Source organism: Falco rusticolus, chromosome 1 (assembly GCF_015220075.1).
Source record: "Falco rusticolus isolate bFalRus1 chromosome 1, bFalRus1.pri, whole genome shotgun sequence".
Classification (NCBI taxonomy): Eukaryota; Metazoa; Chordata; class Aves; order Falconiformes; family Falconidae; genus Falco; species Falco rusticolus.
In genome coordinates, this window is record NC_051187.1 from 76,343,533 (window position 1) to 76,365,564 (window position 22,032).

At 41.4% G+C, this 22,032-nt stretch overlaps 1 protein-coding gene across 3 annotated transcripts in view; it reads left to right on the forward strand.

The window, feature by feature from the left end:
* Positions 1–153: 153 nt before the first annotated feature.
* The window catches only part of TBC1D14 (TBC1 domain family member 14), a 70,492-nt gene continuing 48,613 nt past the window's right edge, over positions 154–22,032 (forward strand). The window contains exons 1-2 of one of the 3 annotated variants that reach the window (XM_037385397.1): positions 154–492; positions 5,770–6,505. In XM_037385397.1, the coding sequence (XP_037241294.1) occupies positions 450–492; positions 5,770–6,505 (779 nt within the window). In that variant the 5' untranslated portion in view covers positions 154–449. Of the gene's footprint in view, positions 493–2,402; positions 2,422–5,769; positions 6,506–17,084; positions 17,295–22,032 lie in introns of those variants that run through there. The other 2 variants (XM_037385389.1, XM_037385405.1) reach the window with 2 other exon arrangements.

Genomic DNA, 22,032 nt, shown 5'->3' on the forward strand with positions numbered 1-22,032 from the left:
CCCCGCCGTGCCCCCCACCCGGGGTGCGCTGAGGCGATTCAAAATGGCGGCCGGCGCGCAGCCCCGGCGCCCAGCGGCCGCCCCCCACCGCGCAGGCGTCTCATTCCCCGGCGGGCGGCGCTTCCCAGCGCCGCGCTGGGGAGGGGGAGCGGCGGGAGGCGGCCGTGCCGCGGGGACCGGAGCGTCCCGGTAGGAGCCCGGCGCCTGTCCCGCCGGCGGAGTCCGCCGCCGCGCCCGCAGCCAGGTGTGCGCCGCGCCGTGCCGCCGCGGGGGCGGGCGCCATGGGAGGCCCTGCGCCGCGTGGAGAGGGCGCCCGGCGGGCGGCGGCCGCCCCGCCTCACCTGCGCTGAACCCGCCGCTCGTCCGCCCGCACCGGAGAGCGACATGGACCGCCCGCCGCAGCCGCCCGCCGCCTGCTAGTCCCGCCGCAGCTGCGGGGCGGGTTGGGCATGGCCCAGCATGAGGAGAGCGGCGGAGGGCAGCGCTACCCCGGTGAGGCGTCAAAGCTTCCGCGTACCTCTTCCTCCTCGGGCGGCGGCTCTCAGCCCTGCCGGGCCCGGCCGCGCTCGGGCCGGGGGGGTCGGTGGCACCTGTTGGGTGGGGGCGGGAGCAGCCCCCGCAGCGGGGGTCTGGCCGGGCAGGGGCCCGAGGGGCGGCCGTTCGCCGCGCCCGGCCGGGGCCGCCTGGAAAAGTTGCAGGAGCCCCCGCCGAGTGGGTTAAACACCGCGGGGGAGGGTGAGCGCCGCTTCCTCGAGGCTTTGGGTTGCGTTGGGTTTTTTTTGTTTTGTTTTGTTTTTTTTTTTTCTCTTGTGTCCAGTTTTTGTTTTGTTTCGGTTTGTTGTGTTTAAGTGCAGGCTGCCAGCCGGGAGCCCTTGGCGGCGCGGGGTCAGGCTCGCAGCCCCGGGAAGGCAGCAGCTCCAGCCTCTGGCGCTGCCTCGCTTCCCCCTCGACATCCCCAGGCAGTTCCCAAAGACGAAGCAAAACTACAGCCAACAATAGCTGAAGCTCTCCTGACGCTGCTACTGATTTAACGTGGCCACAGATTTTTCTGTAGTGTTGGTGTGGGGAGGAAAAAAAGCCCGGTAAAGTGCCTCTGGAGCCGGGGCTTTAGAAGAACGCTGCGAGTCGCTTATAGCGCCCGCCTGACATAACCAAACCGTGGAAAAGTGGTGGATGGTTTCATTGCTCTCCAGCACTTCGCTCAGAAACCGGGTTTGTAAAGCTCGGACTTGGTGAAGAGTGCCAGCTGAGAGATAAGGCTTCTTTAAAAAAAAAACAAACAAAACAAAACAACCCAAAATCCCAACTTCTATGTCTTCGTTTTGTCAGTGCTTATGTCTGTAGCATTAATCGCTGTATTTCGTGCTTTGCTGAAAGCTAGACTTTCTTAGCCTCAGGAATTTATGCTGTTGGCAGCACTGTGGCTGTTAGAACATGAGCATAAACAACCTGAAACAAGAAACGTTTAATAAAGAAAACCTGGATTTGATGCTCTTGTGCACTGAGGTCACCTGCAGTTGCACTTGATAGCAGCAATGTGTTTCTTGGAACATGCAACAAAAATATTCTCAAATGCGTGGGGAATATAAACCCTTAATTTTTAAACAAGATTTTTCCTTTTAAAAGAAAATAAACCAAACAATGGCAACTTTGTAATTGAGGAAATACCTGAGCAGTATATACTGCTGAGCAGTATATGTAATCTGTTCCTTTTGTCGTTCCTGTGAGGCGCGAAGATACAAAGCTTGTTTTGTAGATAGTTTTCTTACCCTTCCTTCTGAACAAGTTTGTTGACTAAATTGCATTGCAAGTCACAGCAAACTTGGAAGAATGTGGCTTGAATTGGCATCATTCTGATCTTTGTTTTACTCTAATGGTTAGGCATTGCTGTTAACTTTCTTTTAATTTTACATTAAAATGGGTTTAAAAGCTATTTTATTCTAGATCTTAGAAATTATAATCAAATATGACTTGTTCCATCTGTGTGCTTGAGTGATCGCAAAGTCAAAACCTGTTTTAAAGCCTCTGGTTGTTGTCAGAACATGCCTTCTCGCATGCCATCAGTGATCCGAACCTGGGGAATGTAAGGACTTCTGGACAGCTGTACTGACCAAAACTCTAACCATCAGACAGAAGTTACCTGGGAGAGGGTATAAAAGCAGGACTCATGTAGACTGATTAGGACACTTGCAGTTGAAGGACCTCCTGAGTTTCTTTTTGTTTAGGAATCCTCAGTTATTTTTTCTTCCCTGAGCTTACATGTAAACTTCTGGCATCCACAGTGTACTGTGGTAAGGAATTACGCAGTTCAGCTAGCTATCCTTTGCATGAATAGCTAGATCCTGATGTTAGTTTTGAACCTGGCTGCAAAACTGTCTTTGCCTGGTGCCCCCTTCACACTTGTGTTGGAAGAGTTAATGAGTAAGTAGTGTGTGCTTGCCCTCTCCTTGCCACTTGTGACCTCTGCTATATTTTCCTAGCTTCTTTTTCCTTATCTCCCTTCTGGGATATTTGCAGTTTCAAGGTCATGGTTCCTGTAACACGTAGGATGTTAAGACTACAAATACCGATTTTATTTAGATTATAGTATGTTTAAGTGAACCATAGGGATGATGAATGTGCATTTGCTGTGACAAAACTGCTTGTTCTTTCTCGATAGTTTATTATACTAATAATACTGTTTACTACTAATGCTATGTTTATTGTGATCATAATGCTACAATAATGCTATGTTACTAAATGATTTATGGAAATAAGTTAGTATTGGAACATGTGGCACTTAGAACGTTTGACATCAGTTGTCAAATTTTGCAGTTACCGGTGAGGCAGCTGAAATAAGGAATATAAATATCACTTCACTACATCCTTAAAAACAATCCTACAACAACCTAATATAAAATGCATCAAGAAGTTCTCATTTATGTTTTTGACAGCTGGTTACATCTCAAGTTTTCATTTAAAGCCCTTGCTGGGTATGCTTCAAAGCATCCCACAGTTTCACTGAACTGTGTAAAACCTTTGTAACTTGTTATTGCATAATTTGCTCCAGCAAGCTGGAGCTGTTACGTACTTCTGCAGTTGCTGGTTGCCTATTTAAAGAATCTTCCTGTTAAATTTCTTGCTTAAAAAAAAAAATAAATACTGAGCCAAGTTAAAGTAGCCTCAGTACCCTGCCTGGAACTGTTTTTTCACTTTTCTTTGAAAACTTTTACTTAGAGAATTGTTTGGCCTCCTGAGCTGCTGTGTTTACTGGCCCTTCCAAGGCCACTTGAATGCTTACCATTTGTAAGCCTGGGGGTGAAGAGCCATGCAATTAAAGGAAGGACTGCCTGCTGCTTGGGGAAATCGTTGAGCAGAAGTGAAGGTAGTCACTGGAGGAATTCATTATGGAAACACGCTTGTGCTGTTTACTGAAACATCATCAAAGTTGTTCCTGGCTGATTACCTTTCTGTACTTTGTTTCCTGGACTGCATTTTCTAGATGCATTTATAAGTGTGAATTGTGATAAAGCAAACACCTGCACCCTTGCTTATACAGTTCCATAATGTGTGTGTAAACTTTAGGGTAATGTTGGGGCTGGGTAGGCTGTTGATTTTAAGAGCAATCATGTGTATGTGTATGAAGGAGTGGGTGAGCATGGGGAAGAGAAAACTGAAAATAAGTGAATCCTGGCAAGGTCTGAGAGAAGGAGATCTGAGTATATTGAACAGTAATTTAATCTAATGCTCCGTGTTATGTCTTATTTGTACACTTCGACTTCACAGTTGACTGTCCCTTGCAATTTTTAACTAGTGAACAGAGAGGTTCGTAATTATGCAGTTGGTGTGTTAGCTATCTCAAGACATCACTTCAGATTGCAGTGCATGTAAACTTTTCAGACCGTGGCAATGTGAAAAAAGAGAAGTTGCTATAGCAACTCTATAAGAAAAGCGTACATCTTCACAAGCTTTTTAGTCAAAACAATACACTGGAAACCTTGCTTATCCAAAAGATTAGGCAGTTGATGCGTTGATTGATTTGCATGGGTAGTACACAGTTGGCTGTTTGTTAGAAAGTTCTGGAAAGGTCCAAAAGATGAAATATCCAGGGTGGTTTTTACTTGACTTTTCCCTATGCTTAGGAGTGGATTAAACTGGAGTGTCAGAGCAGCTCGTGAACAGCATTTGTGTAGTACGCTAAAGAGTTGGGATACCATATGAAGTATGTTTGGATTCATGAACTTTTCACGTGACTGAAAGCTTGTGGAAGAAATTGTTACGGTTTGGACCAGTGGAATATGTTTGAAATGTGTTTTCTGTCACTTACTGCCTGCCAGTATTGTAATGCCAAAGTGTATGGATGGGCTCAAATCTAAGAGCAGACAGTGTGTTGAACGCTGGTGTTTGGCAGGGCTTAGGCGCCATTAGCCAGTGGTTTGGAACTGCTGGGAGGAACCACTTTTCCCAAATGAGATATTTGAGTTTTGTTTTGGGGGTGGTGTGGTTGTTTGGTTTTTTTTTAAGTAGAATGTGGGGAGGACCTCCTAAAGGACAACTGGCACCTTTAACTTGAGACAGAATAGGAGACCAGAAGCAGGAGACCAGGCTTCAGGAGCTGGAGGAAAAATCTGTCTAGAAAGCAAGCTGTCTGCAAGATGGAAGGAGTATTCACTCCTTAACACTTAGCCCAGAGTGTTTCAGAGTGAAGAAACCAAAGCAATCTGTCCATATTTGTTCTGCCAACTGCTGCGGAGTAATTACGTTGCAAACTTCAGCAGAGCTGTAGGTAATTTAACTATTCATGTAGAAAGAGAAGATCTATGTAATGTCACGGTAATAATCATGTAGTGTTTTAAAGGGTCTGTAGCAGTTCTGGGAGTCAAGGCGGCAGTTCTGATGGTGTTCCAAGTATATGAAAGGCTGCAGTTGCCCATGAGGAGAGTGCATCTACCCTGCAGCTCAACTTGACTGCCCTCTGTTTGAGGGTTACTCAGATGTAGGCTGGAAGTGGTGTACTGACTGAATTTTAATTAACGTGCCGGCAACTCCTGGGGAGACAGTGTGAGTGTACGTTGCAAATACGAAGACCAGTGATCCCCCCCCGAGTGCAGTAAATACAATGTATTTGCAAGTGTCAGTTTTACTTGTAGGTGCAGTGACAAAGTGCATCAGGTATTGTCAAAACGTTGTCTACGTGGATAACACTACAGCTATTCAGATTTTGCATCTCTTACTTAATGCAAACCTGATATATTGCATGTTTTATTTTAGTGACAATTTATTGTCAGTTTTACAGTTTTCAGAAGAATGCTAAGAAATTCTCTTTAAGTGAACATTTCAGAAGTTTGGTCTAAGTGTATGGAAACAAATTTTGTAGACTCCCAACATCAGTAAATAAGCATTTATGACTGTATAAAAATAATTTTCAAATATTTGTCTCAATATTGACATGGAATGTTAAAGTACTGCAGTTTTTATAGTATGTAATTTCACTCTCAATAGATGTATGCAAAGCAAACACTGGCGCACAAACTGCTTATGAAAAGCTTTTCATGCTTGACACTTTCTAGAAGCCTAGTTTAAGTTGCCATTGTCCTGCTTGATCAAGCAGGGGGAAGGGATAGCAAACATGTGCAAGAGAAGATTAATAACTTATAAGCCTAAATTATGACAGAACTGAGTGTATTTATAAAAAAACAACAACCAAAACAACAACAAAACGAACTGCCAAGAACAAACCACAACCTTCCTGCAAACTCATAATCTTGTCTTTTCTTTCTTTTTCACCAGTTACCAGTTGGGTCAAGACAACTGATGTAAATTTATCCAACTCCTTAAATAGTTTGAGCTTCATGAGAATTCTGGATGCAAGAGTGGGCAGCGGTATCCAGGGCCTTCAAAACTTGAACTCCGGGACCCTGGGATCTCTCTCACTGCCTGAGTATGGGCCTGGCCCACTGTCCAGTGCTGTCAAAGATTGTCATAGCCTTAAATCAGTGGATTCTGGTATTCCAACTCTAGAAATAGGAAATCCAGAGCCTGTTCACTGCAGTGTGTTAACTGTGAAGAGAAAGCAGTCAGAACCTGAAATTGTGCCTGACAGGGCTTTTCAGAGTGCGTGCACGCTGCCGTCTTATGTGCCTCCCCATCCTCTGACTGCTGAGCATGACCATGCTGTGCGAAAATCCTCTACTTTCCCAAGAACTGGGTATGACACTGTCAAACTTTATAGTCCAACTTCAAAAACTCTGAACCGAAGCGATGATATCTCTGTCTGTAGTGTTTCTAGTCTTAGCACAGAACTGTCAACAACTTTATCGGTTAGCAATGAAGACATTTTGGACTTTGTGGTCACAAGCAGTTCAAGTGCAATTGTGAATCTTGAGACTGATGAGGTCCACTTCTCGGATGTTACCCTGAATTCCACTAAAGAGACCAATGATCAGAGCCAGCAGGAGTGTTGTCACGAGCCAGATGTGGACAGTAAAAGAAAAATACTGGGACCTTTTACAAACTTCTTTGCCAGGTAATGTTTCTGTAAAATATATTTGTATTTTAACAGTGAGATTAAGTAAGATCAAAGGAGTAAGGTCTTGTGTGATATCTTACTTAGAAAGACATAATGGCTTGCTATTTTATTTTAAATTGGTATAAACATTTTTTTTTTGTGTGTCCTGAGTAAGTGGACAAATATTGCTAGGGACTAAGGCTCTGAATCCTCCTTTGTATTATCTTTATGATATATGGAAACATCTTAAATCTTCTGAAAAGATTCTTTCTGTGTTACAGTAAAAGGAATTCTGAATGAGGAGGTTTTTTTCTTCTTAGCAAGTGTTTTCTTTCTGGCTTCTCTCGTGATGCCTCGTGATTTTGGCCAAGGTCCTTAATCTCATGTCACATAAATAGGTAAATAGGGGTAGGATCCAAACCTGTATTGAAGAGCTTTGACATCTAAGGATTCTTAAATGGTCTGGTAGTGAATGGAGTATTTTATTGATCAGTGTAAGTGTATGAAGCTTAAAATACAAATACTTGCAAACGCTTGCATGACTACTATGATTTTTCCAAATTTCAGTTTTGTTAATACCTTTTTTCTTTCATTTTTATACGGAATGAGAATGTCTGACACTCTGTCACTCAGTTGTTCAAATGAAAGCATTGGCCACTCAAAGCAGTTACATGACCTATTCTAAATGTGGCCCTTACAGGAATGATAAGGCGTTCTAAATGCAGGTACCTGGTGAAAGTGTTGAATGAGGAAAAAGACTGGTCTGCTTTTGGGGTTTGGATCGTTGGTGTGGTTTTGGTTTTAATTTATATAAGTTCTTCTTAATATCTCTTGTTTTTAGGATATAATGTCAGAAGTATGGTATGTTTTAGAGAAACATTTCTAGAAATAAACTTCAGGCATCAAGCAGAGTAGGCTGTACTTAACCTGTTTTGAACATGTGATTGCTTCGGCTAATCTCTTTTTCCTTATGTAATTTTTTTTTGTTGTGTGAGATGAATAGGTTGATAAAATACTTAAGAGGAAGGGCAAGCATCGTTCTGTGAAAGGCTGCCTTATTTGCAAAGCTTAAGAGACGTGGTTTCTTTAGAACTGCTAAACTGGCTGAAGCCTTCATGGATTTTTATCATTCGGTAGGCTGGAGTACTGTGCAGCAGAGCTCCAGTCATCACTCGTGTTTGAGGTGCTGAAGCTTTTGTGGACCTCTGTTTGTTGCCATGGAACCAGACTTAATTTGAAGCAGGAGGCTTCTCAGCACTTCAAAGCGTGAACTTTTGTTACCCATTCTGATAGCACAACTGCTAACTCAAACAAATGCTGTCCTTCAGCCTGCAGGGAGCACAGTGGAACAGGCATATTTAGACCCTGCTCAAAGTAGGATGCTAAAGTGCTTCTCAACTTTTCTCATGCAACAAAATAAAGCCATCTGTCCAAACTCTGTTGCGTAGTCCCCAGTTGTTTTGCCAGTATTACAGAAACTATGGTACTCGGTAGACTGAGCTTTTTAACCTGAATCTTTTCAGGTACATTGAATTCCAGAGAACAAAGGTTTTCCTTAACACCTTTTGAAAGGGGAACAGGTAATCTTGGTCACCCACAGAGTGATGTCATTGTGAGAATATGAGGATTGGGTTCAAACTGGGTGATTGGCTTTGAAGTTCTGGGTGCTGTCTGTAACCTGACCTTTAATATCCTTCCCTTTAACATCCATTTTCTGCTCTATTTCGAAAACAAGAGTTGCTCACTTTTTGTCTGTACTTGCACACCACACAGCCATATTTTATGCATCGGTTCTCTTATGTCATGTGACCTGGCGGTGAGTTTCACAGGTATAGTACAAGCAGGGAGCTTCTGAAGGTCCTTCTGTGCCACAGGGAATGCTATCTATATTTATGCTGTCAACATTGTTATGGATCAAAACATGTTGGTTTTGTTGATATTTGCACTCCGCTGTCCATGGGGTTGTAATTGCTTCCTCTAATGATCCCACACAGTCCCTGTTCCCTGGAGTTCCTGTGGGCTCCTTTGATTCCTAGGGTTTAAACAAATACTTCAGTAAATGAACCTGGGCCCTGCAATGTGTTTTGTTTGAAAGTAACTGACTTCTAGGGGCCTTCCTACCTAGCTGACCCTGCGCTGTGTGCCAGGGTTTGTGTACAGTGTTAGACAAGGAGGAAGCATTCAGAATAGTATCTTTGAAGACCAGCTTGCTGAGAAGGGAGTTTCTTAAAGTAGTTTGTAAAAGTGCTGTGGTGGTAGGCATAAACAAAGTCCCAGAGAGAGGAGCATGTTAGCACTTTGCTCTGTGCTGAATGGAGCTTCGCTTGAGATACACACTCTTGCAGGTTGTGTCAGCCTTCCTTTTGAAAACCAAGGATGAGTTACAGCAGGAGAAACCCAAATGGCTTTGGCTTTTGCCAGTGGCTGGCATGTGTGTATACAGAGTGGAAGAACAAGCACCTGGGTGGTTTGAACACAGCCTTTCTACCATCCAGCAGCCTGATAGTCATGGGTTATGGCTGCAGTGCTGGGGCTCTCAGCGTTAACCTGCAGGTTTAGCTCTGTGGGGGGATTCTGAGTAATGGGATACCGGTTTGAACCACTGAGAGCGAAGATGAATCAGCTTAGCTTTTGCTCAGGTTGTTAGGTAAAAGGGGAAACATTGCTTCTTGAAATAGCAGCTGTGCTTGTATTGAACCCTGCCATCTGAGAATGTGTTAGTTTCCCTGAACTTGTCAAGATCCAAGTATGTTTGCTCTGGATATGTCAGTTAAGATTTGCAGCTGCCTGTAGAGGAAATACTGACAAAAATCGGGTGCTTCCAGTGCCTGGTCACATGTGCTGCTTATGTATCAATTAAGATCAAAAAAAGATCTTTTATAGTACCAAGAAAATGCTTAGAGAAGCAGCTGCTTGGGAATATAACATTATTTCTTAGCGCTCTTTATTTTTCCTGGCGAAACAGTATGCATATGTGCATGTGCACTATGCATGATGCTGTGTGTTCTGTATCACTTGTGGAATTGTCTGTGGAGTGTTAGGAAGTGCTGGTGTTGGCTTGGGGCTGCAGTTGAAAACTGAGTTGTGGAAGAGACTGAAGAAAGGAGAACCCAGCTGGCTCGTTGCCTGTCAATCTCTGCACCTTCAAGGACACTTGGGAATGGAGCGTAGCTGCCCTACCTTCTTGAGCACTATGGTGAAGGAAGTTTCCTGGACTGCTTCTCTGGCTCAGTTGCTGTCTCTTTAGCAGATTAAGACTCTGAAAGGTCTGGTTGTTCCCTCGGGCTGTTACGTGCCTCTTCAGGTGTGGCAGGAAGATCCAAAGTGAGGAAAAGAGGCAGTTTTCTGCTTGTTCATGCATAGCTTTCCTCTTGAAATTAAGGCATCATGGGTACAGTGCTAGGTGGGGTACTGTTGCTGTCATGAGTTAGCAAATGAAAGTGGATTATTGCTCCTGAAAACAGCTGTAACGCTGACTGCTGACAAAGAAACCTGACACATTGGTTGTTTCCAAATGTCACATGTACTCATATCAGCTCTAAAAAGCTGAAGGTCTTTCACATAAAGCATGAGTTCGAATTAATTTCCTTCGTTTGAATACATGCAGGAACTTGGTTTGAGAAATAGTGTGAGCAAATAATTGTCTGGGAGACTGGAGCCAGTAGCTTGTCTGTCCATTTGCCCTAGTGACCCAGAGTAGCATAGGATAATGAGTTTTGCCTTTGGACTTTGCTTCTATATAGTACTGCTGAAACACAGACTTTTTAAACGCTCATGTTTTAAACAGCTCTGCTGAGTCAGGACTGTTGTGATCTTACTGCAGAAGTTATACTTTTAATTTATAATTTTCATTTATTGTTTTGGAGACTGAAGATGAGGCTTTTTATGGTTACACACAGAGTGACTGCAGAAAGGACTAGGACTATGTTCAGTTAAATAGTAAGTCATGCAGTTCTCTTCCGTTTTAATGGACTACAAGAATCCTGAGTCTTTATGTAGTCCGCTGTTGTGGATATTGTCTATTTTTGCAGGAATCTGGATTCTCTTTCTTTTCAGGCTACTCCTAAAAGTTTTTGATTCAAGCGTTCGTAGTAGTAGTATCTCAGGAAACCTCAACAGAGAACAGGGACTAGGCATGAAATAAAGGGCTTTAACAAGGCTGTTTCCAAAGAATCTCTGTATTTCTAAGACAAAGCTTCTGAAGCAGGATAGGCATCCTGTACCATGCATAGAAGGACAAACCTAGTCTGAACTGTGGCCTTCCTTGTAGTCTGATAAGAAAAAGGGCTTAAGTTTCAAAATAATACCTGCTGGTTTCAGCAGTAAGTCTGAAATCATGTGAATCTGATACGTTTATATTGCATAGACATACACATACGTTTTGAGGTGAGTGGTCACACATAATTCAGAGTTCTGAACTTGGGAATTGGGTTCATCGATAGTATAGGTAAGTCACCTGTGTTAATGAATAGGACCTTTTCATAATGCTGCTTGTTGCCTTTAATGAAAGGACAGCTTATTCTACTTTGCTAATTTTGGTGGTAAAAGGAAGGTAGAATGGCAAAGAGCATTATAGTGTTGATTTCCCACTTTCATTTCTCTGAACCATAGAAGGGAAGATAAAGGATAAAAATAATTATGATTGAATAATCTGAGATACTAAAGTTTGCTTATGATGTCTCTCTTCTGTACACGTTTTCTGTTAAATGAAGCTTATTAGATACAGTATAGGCTGTTTAGAAGGAGACAGGCTGAGAACAGGACTGAAGTGTGTAGGAGGAGGGACAGAAGGAGCTGGATGTGCTGTGGGGGAGGATTTGGGTACACTGTTTTTAACCATAAATGAGCAAAAACTAGCTGAGCTGCAGGTGGAGTTGTTCAGAAGCTGGGAGGAAGGACCCCACAGACCCAGCCTCTGGCAGAGGGATCCTGCATGGACACCTGGCACAGGCTGCCTCGCTGCCCAGCGGCCAGGCTGGGCTCCCTGCTGCAGCAGTAGCCTGACTGCTCCCCGCGGCATCACTGTCCTGTTGGAGGGAAAAGGGAATTTGGTGGTAGTTTCATCCCTCCATGCTACTTTATCTGGGTGCGGTTTGAGCTAATTTTTGTTAATAACGAGTCTGTAAAAGGGCTGGGGAGAAAGGGAGGCAAACAAGCTTATGTTTCAGTGGTGTGGGAAGCGGCATAGGCACTGAGGGTCTGTATTAACAGGTGATGCTGGAAATGATATTTCAGCAGCCCATGAGGCATTGCAGTATATTCATCTGATGGGTGCTTCAGCCTTTACAATATGGTTTTGCGTACTACTTACTTGAAAGCCACTTTCTGTCTACTTGAAAGACAAGTGGTCCTCCCCTCATCTGTACGTACTGTCACGTCTCTGTGTAAAACAAAAGAAAAGTTGCAGAATTTTTCTGAAATAAACGTTCTTTGTCAAAGCAAATCTTCCATAGGTACAAAGTTGGAGTTCTACGAAGATAACGGCCTTTTCTTTTGATGAAGTTTGAAAATTGTATGATACAGTTTTCAGAATTCCCATCCTCTAATTCGGTGTATGAAGGTTTGAACTTTGCATGTGGCTGGTCTCCACTAGGCCACACTAATTTTAATTCCTGTTTTCCCTTTGTGTGTGTAAGAATGTAATTTTTATTTAGAATTAATGTTCTGTTAGTTCTGCCTTAAATTTTGAATTAAATCATATTTAATATGTGGCTTTTTAGAATAAAGAGAAGTTGCATTTGCAGGTAAAATCTGCTTTATTTAAAGTCCTGTTTGTGCAAAACTGTTTTCAGTTACTCAACAGCAAAACTAAGAGGCTTGTTGAAGTTACTTGTTCATTATGGAAGTTAAATGAAAATCTGCTCAGCAGTGCTTTGATTTTTGGGTGGATTTTGTTAGTAATGGGACAAAATTATGCAGTAAGTGAGGACTTAACGTGGTGCAGTTATTTGAAATAGACAGATGTGTGTGTTTTTCTAGTGGCTGGTGGGAAGCATTACAGAAGTCTCACACCAGCTAGTGAACTGGATTTGTAGCGTAGCTGGGTGTTGTATGTTGCTTGCAGCATTCAGCTCTAATGCTTTCTTCCCCTACTGCTCCTCCTTAATCTCCTGTGTGAGGCTGCCTTTTGGAAAGCTTGTGGTTGTTCAGTTCTGCTCATTCTACATGCTTGCTTTTGAACAGAATGAGTAAGAATTATGTACATTTCAATAGATATATGCAGACTTCAGGAATTAATTCAGGTGAATGAAAGTAAGGTCCCTTTTCAGCCTGATTCATTGTCTATATGAAAGTTTAGTGAATTACTGGGTTGGATGGCCGTTGGATCTTCAGTTCATTCACAAGAATTTTCCTGACGTTCCCCTTAGTTAAAACGAGCTGTGAGAAGTGGATGGCGTGGGGGAAGAGGGAGAGAATATCAGCATGATCACGGCCATGTGACACTGTCTAATCAAAGTACTGTTTAAATGTTCAGCTGCCTTTTTGTTCCCTACTTCCCTTATCAGCAATATCAACTGCTGTAAGTTATTGAAAGTACAGAAATAATTAAAAAAAATAAAAAAAATTACCCTGACTGAAAAGAGTACTTGAATCAGGGTTGACATTGTGAGGTAATGTTACATACACTTGGAGATTCTGAAAAATGCAGTGAGCAAGATGAAATTAGATAGAATGAATATAAATTCTTGCTCCTTCATTATCTTCTTTTTTTAATACTGTCTTCCTTCCTGTGTTACATAATCTGTGGTGAAGTTGGAGTCAATGTTAGCTTTAATTTTTAAACTTCTTTACAAAGGCTCAAACACAAAAAATGGTCTGTTAGTAAGATTCTATATTAAGGAGGAAAATTCGTTTAACAGAAACAGTATGTGGAAACCATTGGTTTTCTGGAGCAGGAATATGTGTTGTTATGCCTTGCTTTGGATATTTAAGAGTTCTGTTAAGTAAATGTTGAGCTTGCTGGCAGGGGAAAAAACCCAGATCTATGAATTTCTCTTTATGATCTATTAATCTCCATTTGGGCACTGTTTACATTGCTATTTTAAGGAGCTATCCATACTAATTAAGCTTCTTTTTGTATTTATTAAGTGCCTCAAAAGTTTTCAAGCCATACCATAAAAATAATAAATAAAACCCCTACAGTAAATAAGGAGTCATTCACACCTTACACTGACAACTGACAGAATAAATGCAAGAACTTGGTAACAATCATGAGGTAGGACAAGGTATTTACTTAGTGCTTGGACTCCACTTTATGAGCTGCAGGCTTTCATAAGAGCAGTTTAGGTCAGAAGGGACTTGTGGAGCCATCTGGTGTAACCTGCTGCTTAATGCACGGCTGCCTTCATGTTCCTCAGGACCTTGTCCAGCCAATTGTGAGTACATCCAAGGATGGAGTTACTACAACCTCTGCAGCACATGGTCCAGGACTTAGCACCTACCGCTGTGATTTTTATTTTCCCACCCCTCCCCTTTTATCCAGTTGGAATTCACCCTTGCAGCAGCTTGCTGCTTTGCCTGTTGTTTTTTTTTTCTTTGCATCTCTGAGAATGGTCATCAGGCTGAATGAAACCACCTCTCTCAGCATCCCTGCTTGTATGGCACAGGCCTTGGTACCCAGCTGTCATAATGGTCACCCACTGGACTTCCGTTTTTGATCTCTGTATTTTAGCCCAGACATGATACAGATCTAGTCTCACGGGTACCACATAGAGCTTTTAATACTTTTTTCCTCTTGCCCTTGCTAATGTAACCCGGTCCATATTTCGTCTTTATTGCTGCAAGGTCTTAATGCCAAGTCAGGTTCAGCTTTTTGCTTAGGATGACATTTCACATATTCATTCCGTTTTTTATTTGTGTGGTAATAGTCCTTCAGATCAATGAAGAAATCTTTCAGACTCCAGGAATAGAATTTTGGGTTATTCTGATAACATAGGGATAACTGGGAATTTTTCCAGCTCAAAGAACCATTACATGTAGCTGGTTGGCTCTCATAGTTTGAATTTGGACCCAAAAGTTGCTTTACTGCTGGAGCCCTAACTTGCTGAAACTCCTGTTTCTGAGAATTCAGTAGCATTCGCACGGTAGGCTAGCACTGCATCATCCACATGCAAAATACTTCTTGGTTTGCTAGAACCAGTCCTACCTGCTAAACATGCAGGATTAGTGTCTGATTTATATCTTCATGTCTTTGACCCTGCACAAGAGAGTGCAGGCAGCTCTACTTTGTCCTCCTTTGAAATGAGGGCTGTGCTCTAAGAAAAAAAATTAAATGCAGAACGTTGTAGACTTGGTAACTGTTTTATCAAATGCTGCTTTTCCCCCCTAGAAATCTAAATGGAGATTTCCAAGCTACCCTGTTGCAAGCTATTGGGTATCCTGTACTGTGAACTTGTATTACTGTCTCCCTTAACTGTGGGAATTATTATTTTTTTTAAGACCTGTAGGTATCTGTTACACTGCAAAGTGTCATTATTCTTGGTTCTCACTGAACATACTGAATGTCAGTGGCTGAAAAACTTTGTTTATAAAATGTGATAGGGGTTTATAATAGATGATTTGTCATTAGTTACCTCTTTCATAGGTAGGTCAGTTTCCAGGCTGTCTGGTTGTACTTCTGTTGGATTTGTTTATCCCAAAACCAAGCATTGTTTTTTATTTACCCTGACCTCTGGCAACCTCTGGGAGATAAAATTCTGCAAACCCTGCTTTTATTTTTGATTTTTTTTTAATCCTGTTCAAAGCATAACTTCCAATTTATTGATGAAGTTCTTCACCATAGCCAAAATACTTGGATTTTTTTTTATGATGTTTTGCTCTGTTGGGTTTTTGGTGTGGTGGTGGTTGGTTGTGGGTTTTTTTTCCTTTAAATAAGTGTAGGTTGACTGAGAGGTGATCTGGGGTTGGGAGGGGGGAATGCAAGAACTGGCAATCATTGAGTCTAGTGAATTATTTCTATAAACCAGTGTTACCTGGTCTTGGGTATCAACTCTTGGCTTTTACCTGTGGAGAATGTAGATTTAGGCTTTTCAGGCAGTTTCGGTAGGTCTTCTGAAAAGAATTTCTTCTCAAGTCCATCAGTTCCCTAGTCATCGTGATTTGTGTGGCAGAGTCTTCTTCTTCCACAATACATTGTTGATTTTTTTCAGGGTTTATTTTCTGTGGCTCTGTGGCCAGGGCGCAGATCTGGAACATTTAGAGGTGAGAATCTTTCTTCTGTTTATTGAGGGTAGATTTGTGAAGGTTATGGTTAGTACAGAATACAAAAGGTCATTAAAGGATGAGAAGAAAACGATGTTAGTTTATATTTTGCCTGAATTCCATAGTAGTGCGAGAATGTTTCCTAGATAGTGTTAATTGAATTTGTACCATGCCAGGTAAGGTGGCTGGACACTTTGCTGACAATGCAGCAGGTATTTAATAAAATTTATCTTAATACTTGTTTTTGCTTAATAGGTGCCATATGTTTAAACATCTTGTTTCAATGTAGTTTTCTGGACGCCTTGTGGATTAATGTCTGTGGAGACATCTCTTACACTGTGCATACATGCTCAAAATGGGTTTACCTAGTTTTTAAGGTTAACATCTGCTTACTGTCAAACTCTGTAGATAAAGTCCGTTATACATTCCAGTGTGACTACTTCTGCATAGGCTGAGGGGCTCCAGACCTTGTTGTTCTCATGTAGTTCAGAGTTATTGGGAAGTTTCGGGATCTTCCTCCAGAAGCAGCTGAAATGAACTTTGACTTGCCTCTGTTTCTTTCCTGCTTCTTAAGAATACATGTGAGTCTGACGTTAATTTGAAATTGTTTTTCAAGATAATTTTATTCTACAAAATCTGAACCTTTTGAACTTTCTCCACTGTCCTTATTTTTCGTCTGCTGTACTCATGGGACTGGTAAGTCCTTCCAGTTGTTAATTTGCATGACTATTTTCTAATTGTTTTGTCTTTTGAAAATAACCTTCTTAATTGGAAGACTAATTAAATTTGGGTATGAGCATGCATCTTGGGAGCAGGAAATGTATGTTTTTAATACTTGTAACAAATTTACTTGCAAATTAGTTTTGGGTAAATGCAGATAAAAAATTGCATCAGTCTGTGCATGAGTTGAGTCAGTTTCTAGTTAATTCTTATGCATGTTTCTTCACAGCAACTGTATTTTTAAGACTAAGGAACCCATTTATTTGCAAATACAATCTCTGTGCTAGGGCAGTGTTAGTCTACTACAGAACACCGTATGCCGTCTTGCTCACAGCTATCGTTCCGTGTTTGCATGCCAGTAGTTCAGGTACTGTGAAACTTCATCTAAGGAGCTGTGTCAAAACGGTAACAGCAAAACAGTTAATAAATTTCAGATTTTTCTGAAGAACCCAAATACTCTAATCATAAAAACAACTAAGTCCTTAGCACAGGTATGCTTTTATTTCGGGCAGCAGGTATATCTTGGGAATTTGAGGGGTGAGTGGAAATACTGTGCATAGCCTGCAAGTCCAGGTGTAGGGTGTGTGTGCACCAACAGGCGTCAGTGGGTGTACGTGTCTGCCCCGCTCGACTCCACCCTCTGACAGCTACTGTGCTGGAGCCCATCCTTTTTTCCTGTTGTTCAAGTGCCATGCCAGGGAAACGGTTCCTTGCCTCCAGTGGTGCGGAACTTCAGAGGTATCTCAAGGGGCACGTTACTGAGCCTGCCTGGCTAGAGAAGACACTGGGATTTTTCAGGCAGGAGGTTTACAGCTGACTTTAAGATCTGGAGTAAGTTGGCAATGGAAACCATGGCAGCACTGTCTCCGCTCCTTTTAGTGGATAGGTGTGTATGCTGAACCAGGGAAAGGTGGTTGGGAGGGGTGACCTTTGGAGAGGTGACTTCATGTAAGTGGCTAACCTTGCTTGGGACAAACCACAGCTGAAATGTGGAAAAAGTGAATACTTGAACGCTGGTGGAGCAGTGCAGTGAACTCGTCCTGCAGCAGTAGTTGCCGGCGGTTGTGTTACAGACTTCCTCTCTTTAGAAAGAGAATTGGACTGAACTAGATAAACTTTCTGCCTCAGTGGTGATGTGGGACTTCGTTTAAAAGCATAAGCTCTGAAAAGCTTTAATAGATGCTATATGGATAGGTTTGGCTTGATTACTTTTTATTGATGTGATTCTAATATTTTTTCTTTTATTTTTTTTACTTGATTGAGGCTTCTGCCTGACCATGACAGTGCACAAAGCTACATAAATACTGACAGTATATGAGTGTGCAGTATGTATATATGACGACTATTCAGTAAGTTTATATTATAGGTCCTTGTAGAACCAAAATGAAGTGTTCTTAAGTTTTATTAAAAAATAAGGCTTTCCTGACAGTGCTGAACTTACCCGTTGCTATTAACTTCCTCTCTTCCCCACAAAAAAGGTAGTTGGGCAGATCAGTATACAGTAATGGTGCGGTATGTGTATGTTCAAGCAAAAGATCGGTCTCTCTCCTGTATCATGGGATGCTATTTGTATGTATGTAAACATTAACTCTGGAGGGAGAATTAAATTCTCTTCAGGCAAGTAATTCCTCTCTCAGCTCAATTAAAATAACAAGGTTAAACAGCTGTTTGGTGCCAAACACTGGTTTTAGGGGGCTGTGCGAAAGGGATTTTCTGTTTGAAAAGTTATCTCAACTTAACTCTGTGCTTGGCTTTCTTAAAATAAGCAGCTATGCTTAGTGTAATAGAGCTAACATGTTAAATAGGAATGCAGATGTAACCCATGACACCTTAATGGCTCCACACCAATGACAGTGCAGACATGATGCATCATGTCAGATATTCCTGTTGATATTCCTGTTGTAAATCAGCATGATGTGCTCTAATGGTTGTGAACAAGACAATGAGACTGAGATAATGAGTGTGTGATCTTCTCTTTCCAAGCATGTCAACCCTTTTTACATTTATTATCTCAAATTAGGTTTGGTATCTTAAAACACTTGTAGCTAAACTTTGAGATCTTTTACCCTAGGATTTCTGAGCTTGACTTTGCAATGGAGATCTGTTTGTTTTTTTCAAATAGAGATTTTTAGTTCCTTGTTAATCTGTGTTTTTCCATCAGGTAAAATCTCCTTAAGTTACTTTTAGAATTTTTTTTTCTGTGAATTATGTTTGCTCAGAAGTGAGACTGCTCAGTACGTTTGGTTTTTTTTTAACATCCTAGGAAGGTATGTAAGCATAGGAGAAAAGGAATTCCTTTTCTGTGCAGTGGCAGCAGAAAAATTAAAGCTTTTGCTATGAATTACTTGCTTTGAGATCATATATATGGCAGAAATCATTACTTCTAAGGAAGTTGCATGTTTTAAGGGTCTACTTTCAGTCCAGAAGTCTGAAGTAGTGGCTTTATCAGAATCCTGTGGTGGTGTCCTGATTATTGCAAAGCTCTGCAGAAATCATAACAGAGAAAATTCCATAACATTTTTTTCCCCTTAAGTTTTCTGAGATTAGGTGCAGAGGTAGCAACATCTCATCTGCTCCTTCCATGCCAGTCCAACTGTCATGTGGTTTACCTCTGATGTTCTGGTCTGGAGCAGCAGGTCAGGGTTTAACAAAGCTGTGTGTCCTCAGTCAAAGGAAGAACAGGTTGTAATTTGTGGCTTTATATCTGACTGTGCCAGTTTGTCGCTTCTGATAATGTTATGCCTTTTTGGAGTTTTAAGACTTTTTGGAATGTGTAGAATGTGGACACCCGCAAAACATGGGGACGTAGGCACAGAGAGCAGGAAAAAAGGAAGAAGAGGGTAAATTGCTCTATGTACAGAATGGGAATTGTATATTGAGCATGCTTGATGCTTTCAGTTCCATATATATTTTAAATTCTAAAAAGTGAACTGGAAATCCCTGACGTGGTACGAAGACAGGAAGAGATGTCTGGTGCCCTAGAACATAGTGGAAATCACATGGACGGAGAAGAGTGAGCTGAGTAAGTGCTGTACTATCTGCTGATAAGCTATAGAACAGATCACTTCCTATGATGCTCCCTCTAAAGGGAAAACAGGTAGTTAGGATTTGCAGAATTGAATTGAAAACAAGTATGTTGAGATTGACTTTTCAGGTTTAGTTAATCTTATGTAGGCACTTGCAGCAGTGTGTTGTTATACTTATTCCAATTCATGTTTATTTTGATTTGAGGATAAAGACCTACTGCTGCTCTTAAAATCCTTCAGAGGAGATTGAGGGGATTGTTGCTTGTATGTACCTGTGCTAGCAACCTCTCATGTGGATAGACAGGGAAAGAAAACTGCCTGTCAGTCCTTTAATTTTCATGTTATTGTACTGCTAACGAACTGTGGTGAAAGCCTTTTACTTGCCAAAGAGGGTTTGAATGTGCACAAAACTGTCACACCAGTATGCTTCCTTATGGGGCTCTTTCAGGTGTCCCCAATGCAAAAAGTTCCCGTTTTCTCTGAAGACAGTATGTAGTCTGGAATTTAGTTTGCTTGCTTCTGAAGTAGTAACAACCTGAAAGAAAACTTTTCTCAAGAACAGCCAGCCTGTCTTGCATCGTGTATCCTATTTACCTGCATTGGTTTTGATGTTGTTATTCCTGTCATGTTTTCCTTCTGATTCTTAGATACATTTTAGAATTTGCTTGGTATTTCTCAATTTTAAATTAACTAAACATATATATATATAAACAGAATAATCTCATGTCTGTCTCTCTACACTTTATTTCCTTGGTAGCTGTCTCAAATGTTCCTATATATCCATCATCTCAGGCAGTCTTAAATACATGTTATGAATTTGGGCAGGGGTAAGAAGATAATTACAAGCAGAAGGACTTCAGGGCACTAAAGGCTGAAGCAGGGTGAATTCTTTATATTGCTAAGGTGAAGGGATTGCTGGTGAAAAGAAAGCAAATTCAACAGTTTTCTTGGAAGCTGTTTTTATGATGGTCTCCCCCCCCCCCCCCCCCCCCCCCCCGTACTAGCTGTTGTAGTGGTAGCAGTGTAGTCAAACTTGTTGATTAATGCTCTAGTTAGCTTATAAATCTCTAAGTAGCATTACAGCTGTAATGATGAGCTACAGGAGAGCTTCCTAACACTGAAATGGAGTTATAGAGACAAAACAAATCTTTGGTTTCGATTCAGTATTTTACCTATAGAATTATAATTTCATGCTTTGAAAAAAGGTGGAAAGAGGGAAAAAAACATGGCAGTATGTTTCTGCATTTTCCATGCTGTTCTTTAGTGCTTTCTCTACAGTTGTTGCCATGCAACTTTATACTGTATTTTCTTTTGTGTGAAGTGGGGTAGGGGAAAGCTGAAAGGGGTTTGTAGAAGTTTGGTTACTGCTTTGCTTTGGTATCAGTTGTAATTGGCTTGTGTGATTCCTGTACCTAAACACTTTGTTCTTATCTTTTAATATGATAATCTGTTCCTAGTTTGGTTTTCAAGGTAACTGTACCCTTGTGATACAGAGGCATGTGACCATTTTTGTAGACATTCATGTTTAAGGATGGCAGTGCACCCTGTTAACCTTGTAATTCTAGTGCGCTCTGATGTCTGTGCCTCAGTTGGTTTTTTGTATTAAACATTTCTGCTGTATTGTAAGCAGTATTATCTTTGTTGGTGTATTTATGGTACTGTTCATGTTAGCTGATCAAAAGTGGCCAGGAAAAGCAAGTTTTTAGTGTCCAGGTGGTTCTATTGCAGGTGACTATTTCAGCCCTTTTAGAACACAAAGCTCAAGCCACACTTAATGTATAAGAAATAATCTGTACTAGGTGGGTCAGTCCACTGGGCGTTAAGGTTGTAATATTAAGAGAAAGCAGTAATGCCAGACTGGAAGCATCCGTTGAGTGAAGGTGCTATAGCTGTCTGCTGATTGAAATAGCAAAAATGCTTTTGTCTCAGTGGAATTGTTTGGGGTTTTTTTTATTTTAAAGGAGGGAGGGAAAGCGTACAGTCAAGTTCCCAGAAAAACCTATCACAAGGTGTGTCAATTGGGCTAACCTGAACGTATTTGAATATTTGCTGAACTAGGCAGTAGGACAAAAGAAAAAAACTGTTACCCTATACCCATGGCATACCTGGATTATTAAAGTATCTGTTGTGCTCTTGGGGGAGCTGAGTACTCCCAAAAGCATGAAGACTGGTACGTACTGTGTGCCCAGTTTTGGAGAAGCATAGCTGGGGTATGAAGACGCAAGTCTGGCATATTGCTTTATCATTAAAAACTAGTAACGTCTATAAAAATGACTTAATTTTCAGGGGCTACGTGACTGCTGCTACAGTGTTTAAGCTGGTTAATTTTAGACATTTCAGAGAGACTTCAGAATTAATGTGCTTTGATAGCTGCTTTTACGGTTATTCAGGAAAAATATTTGTGACAACAGATCAAAATACAGTAAAAGGCTACTATTTTTTTGTGATTTTTGTGGTCGTGTTACAACAGGCGGATGGGTGAAGAATGCTTATGCAGAAAAAGATGTAGTGTCTCAGTCTTTGAAAGAGTGAGGCTGAATGATCCAGCGGGAGGCTAAAAAAGGCCATTTCTAAAAAAAAAATTAATTTGTAATTTTC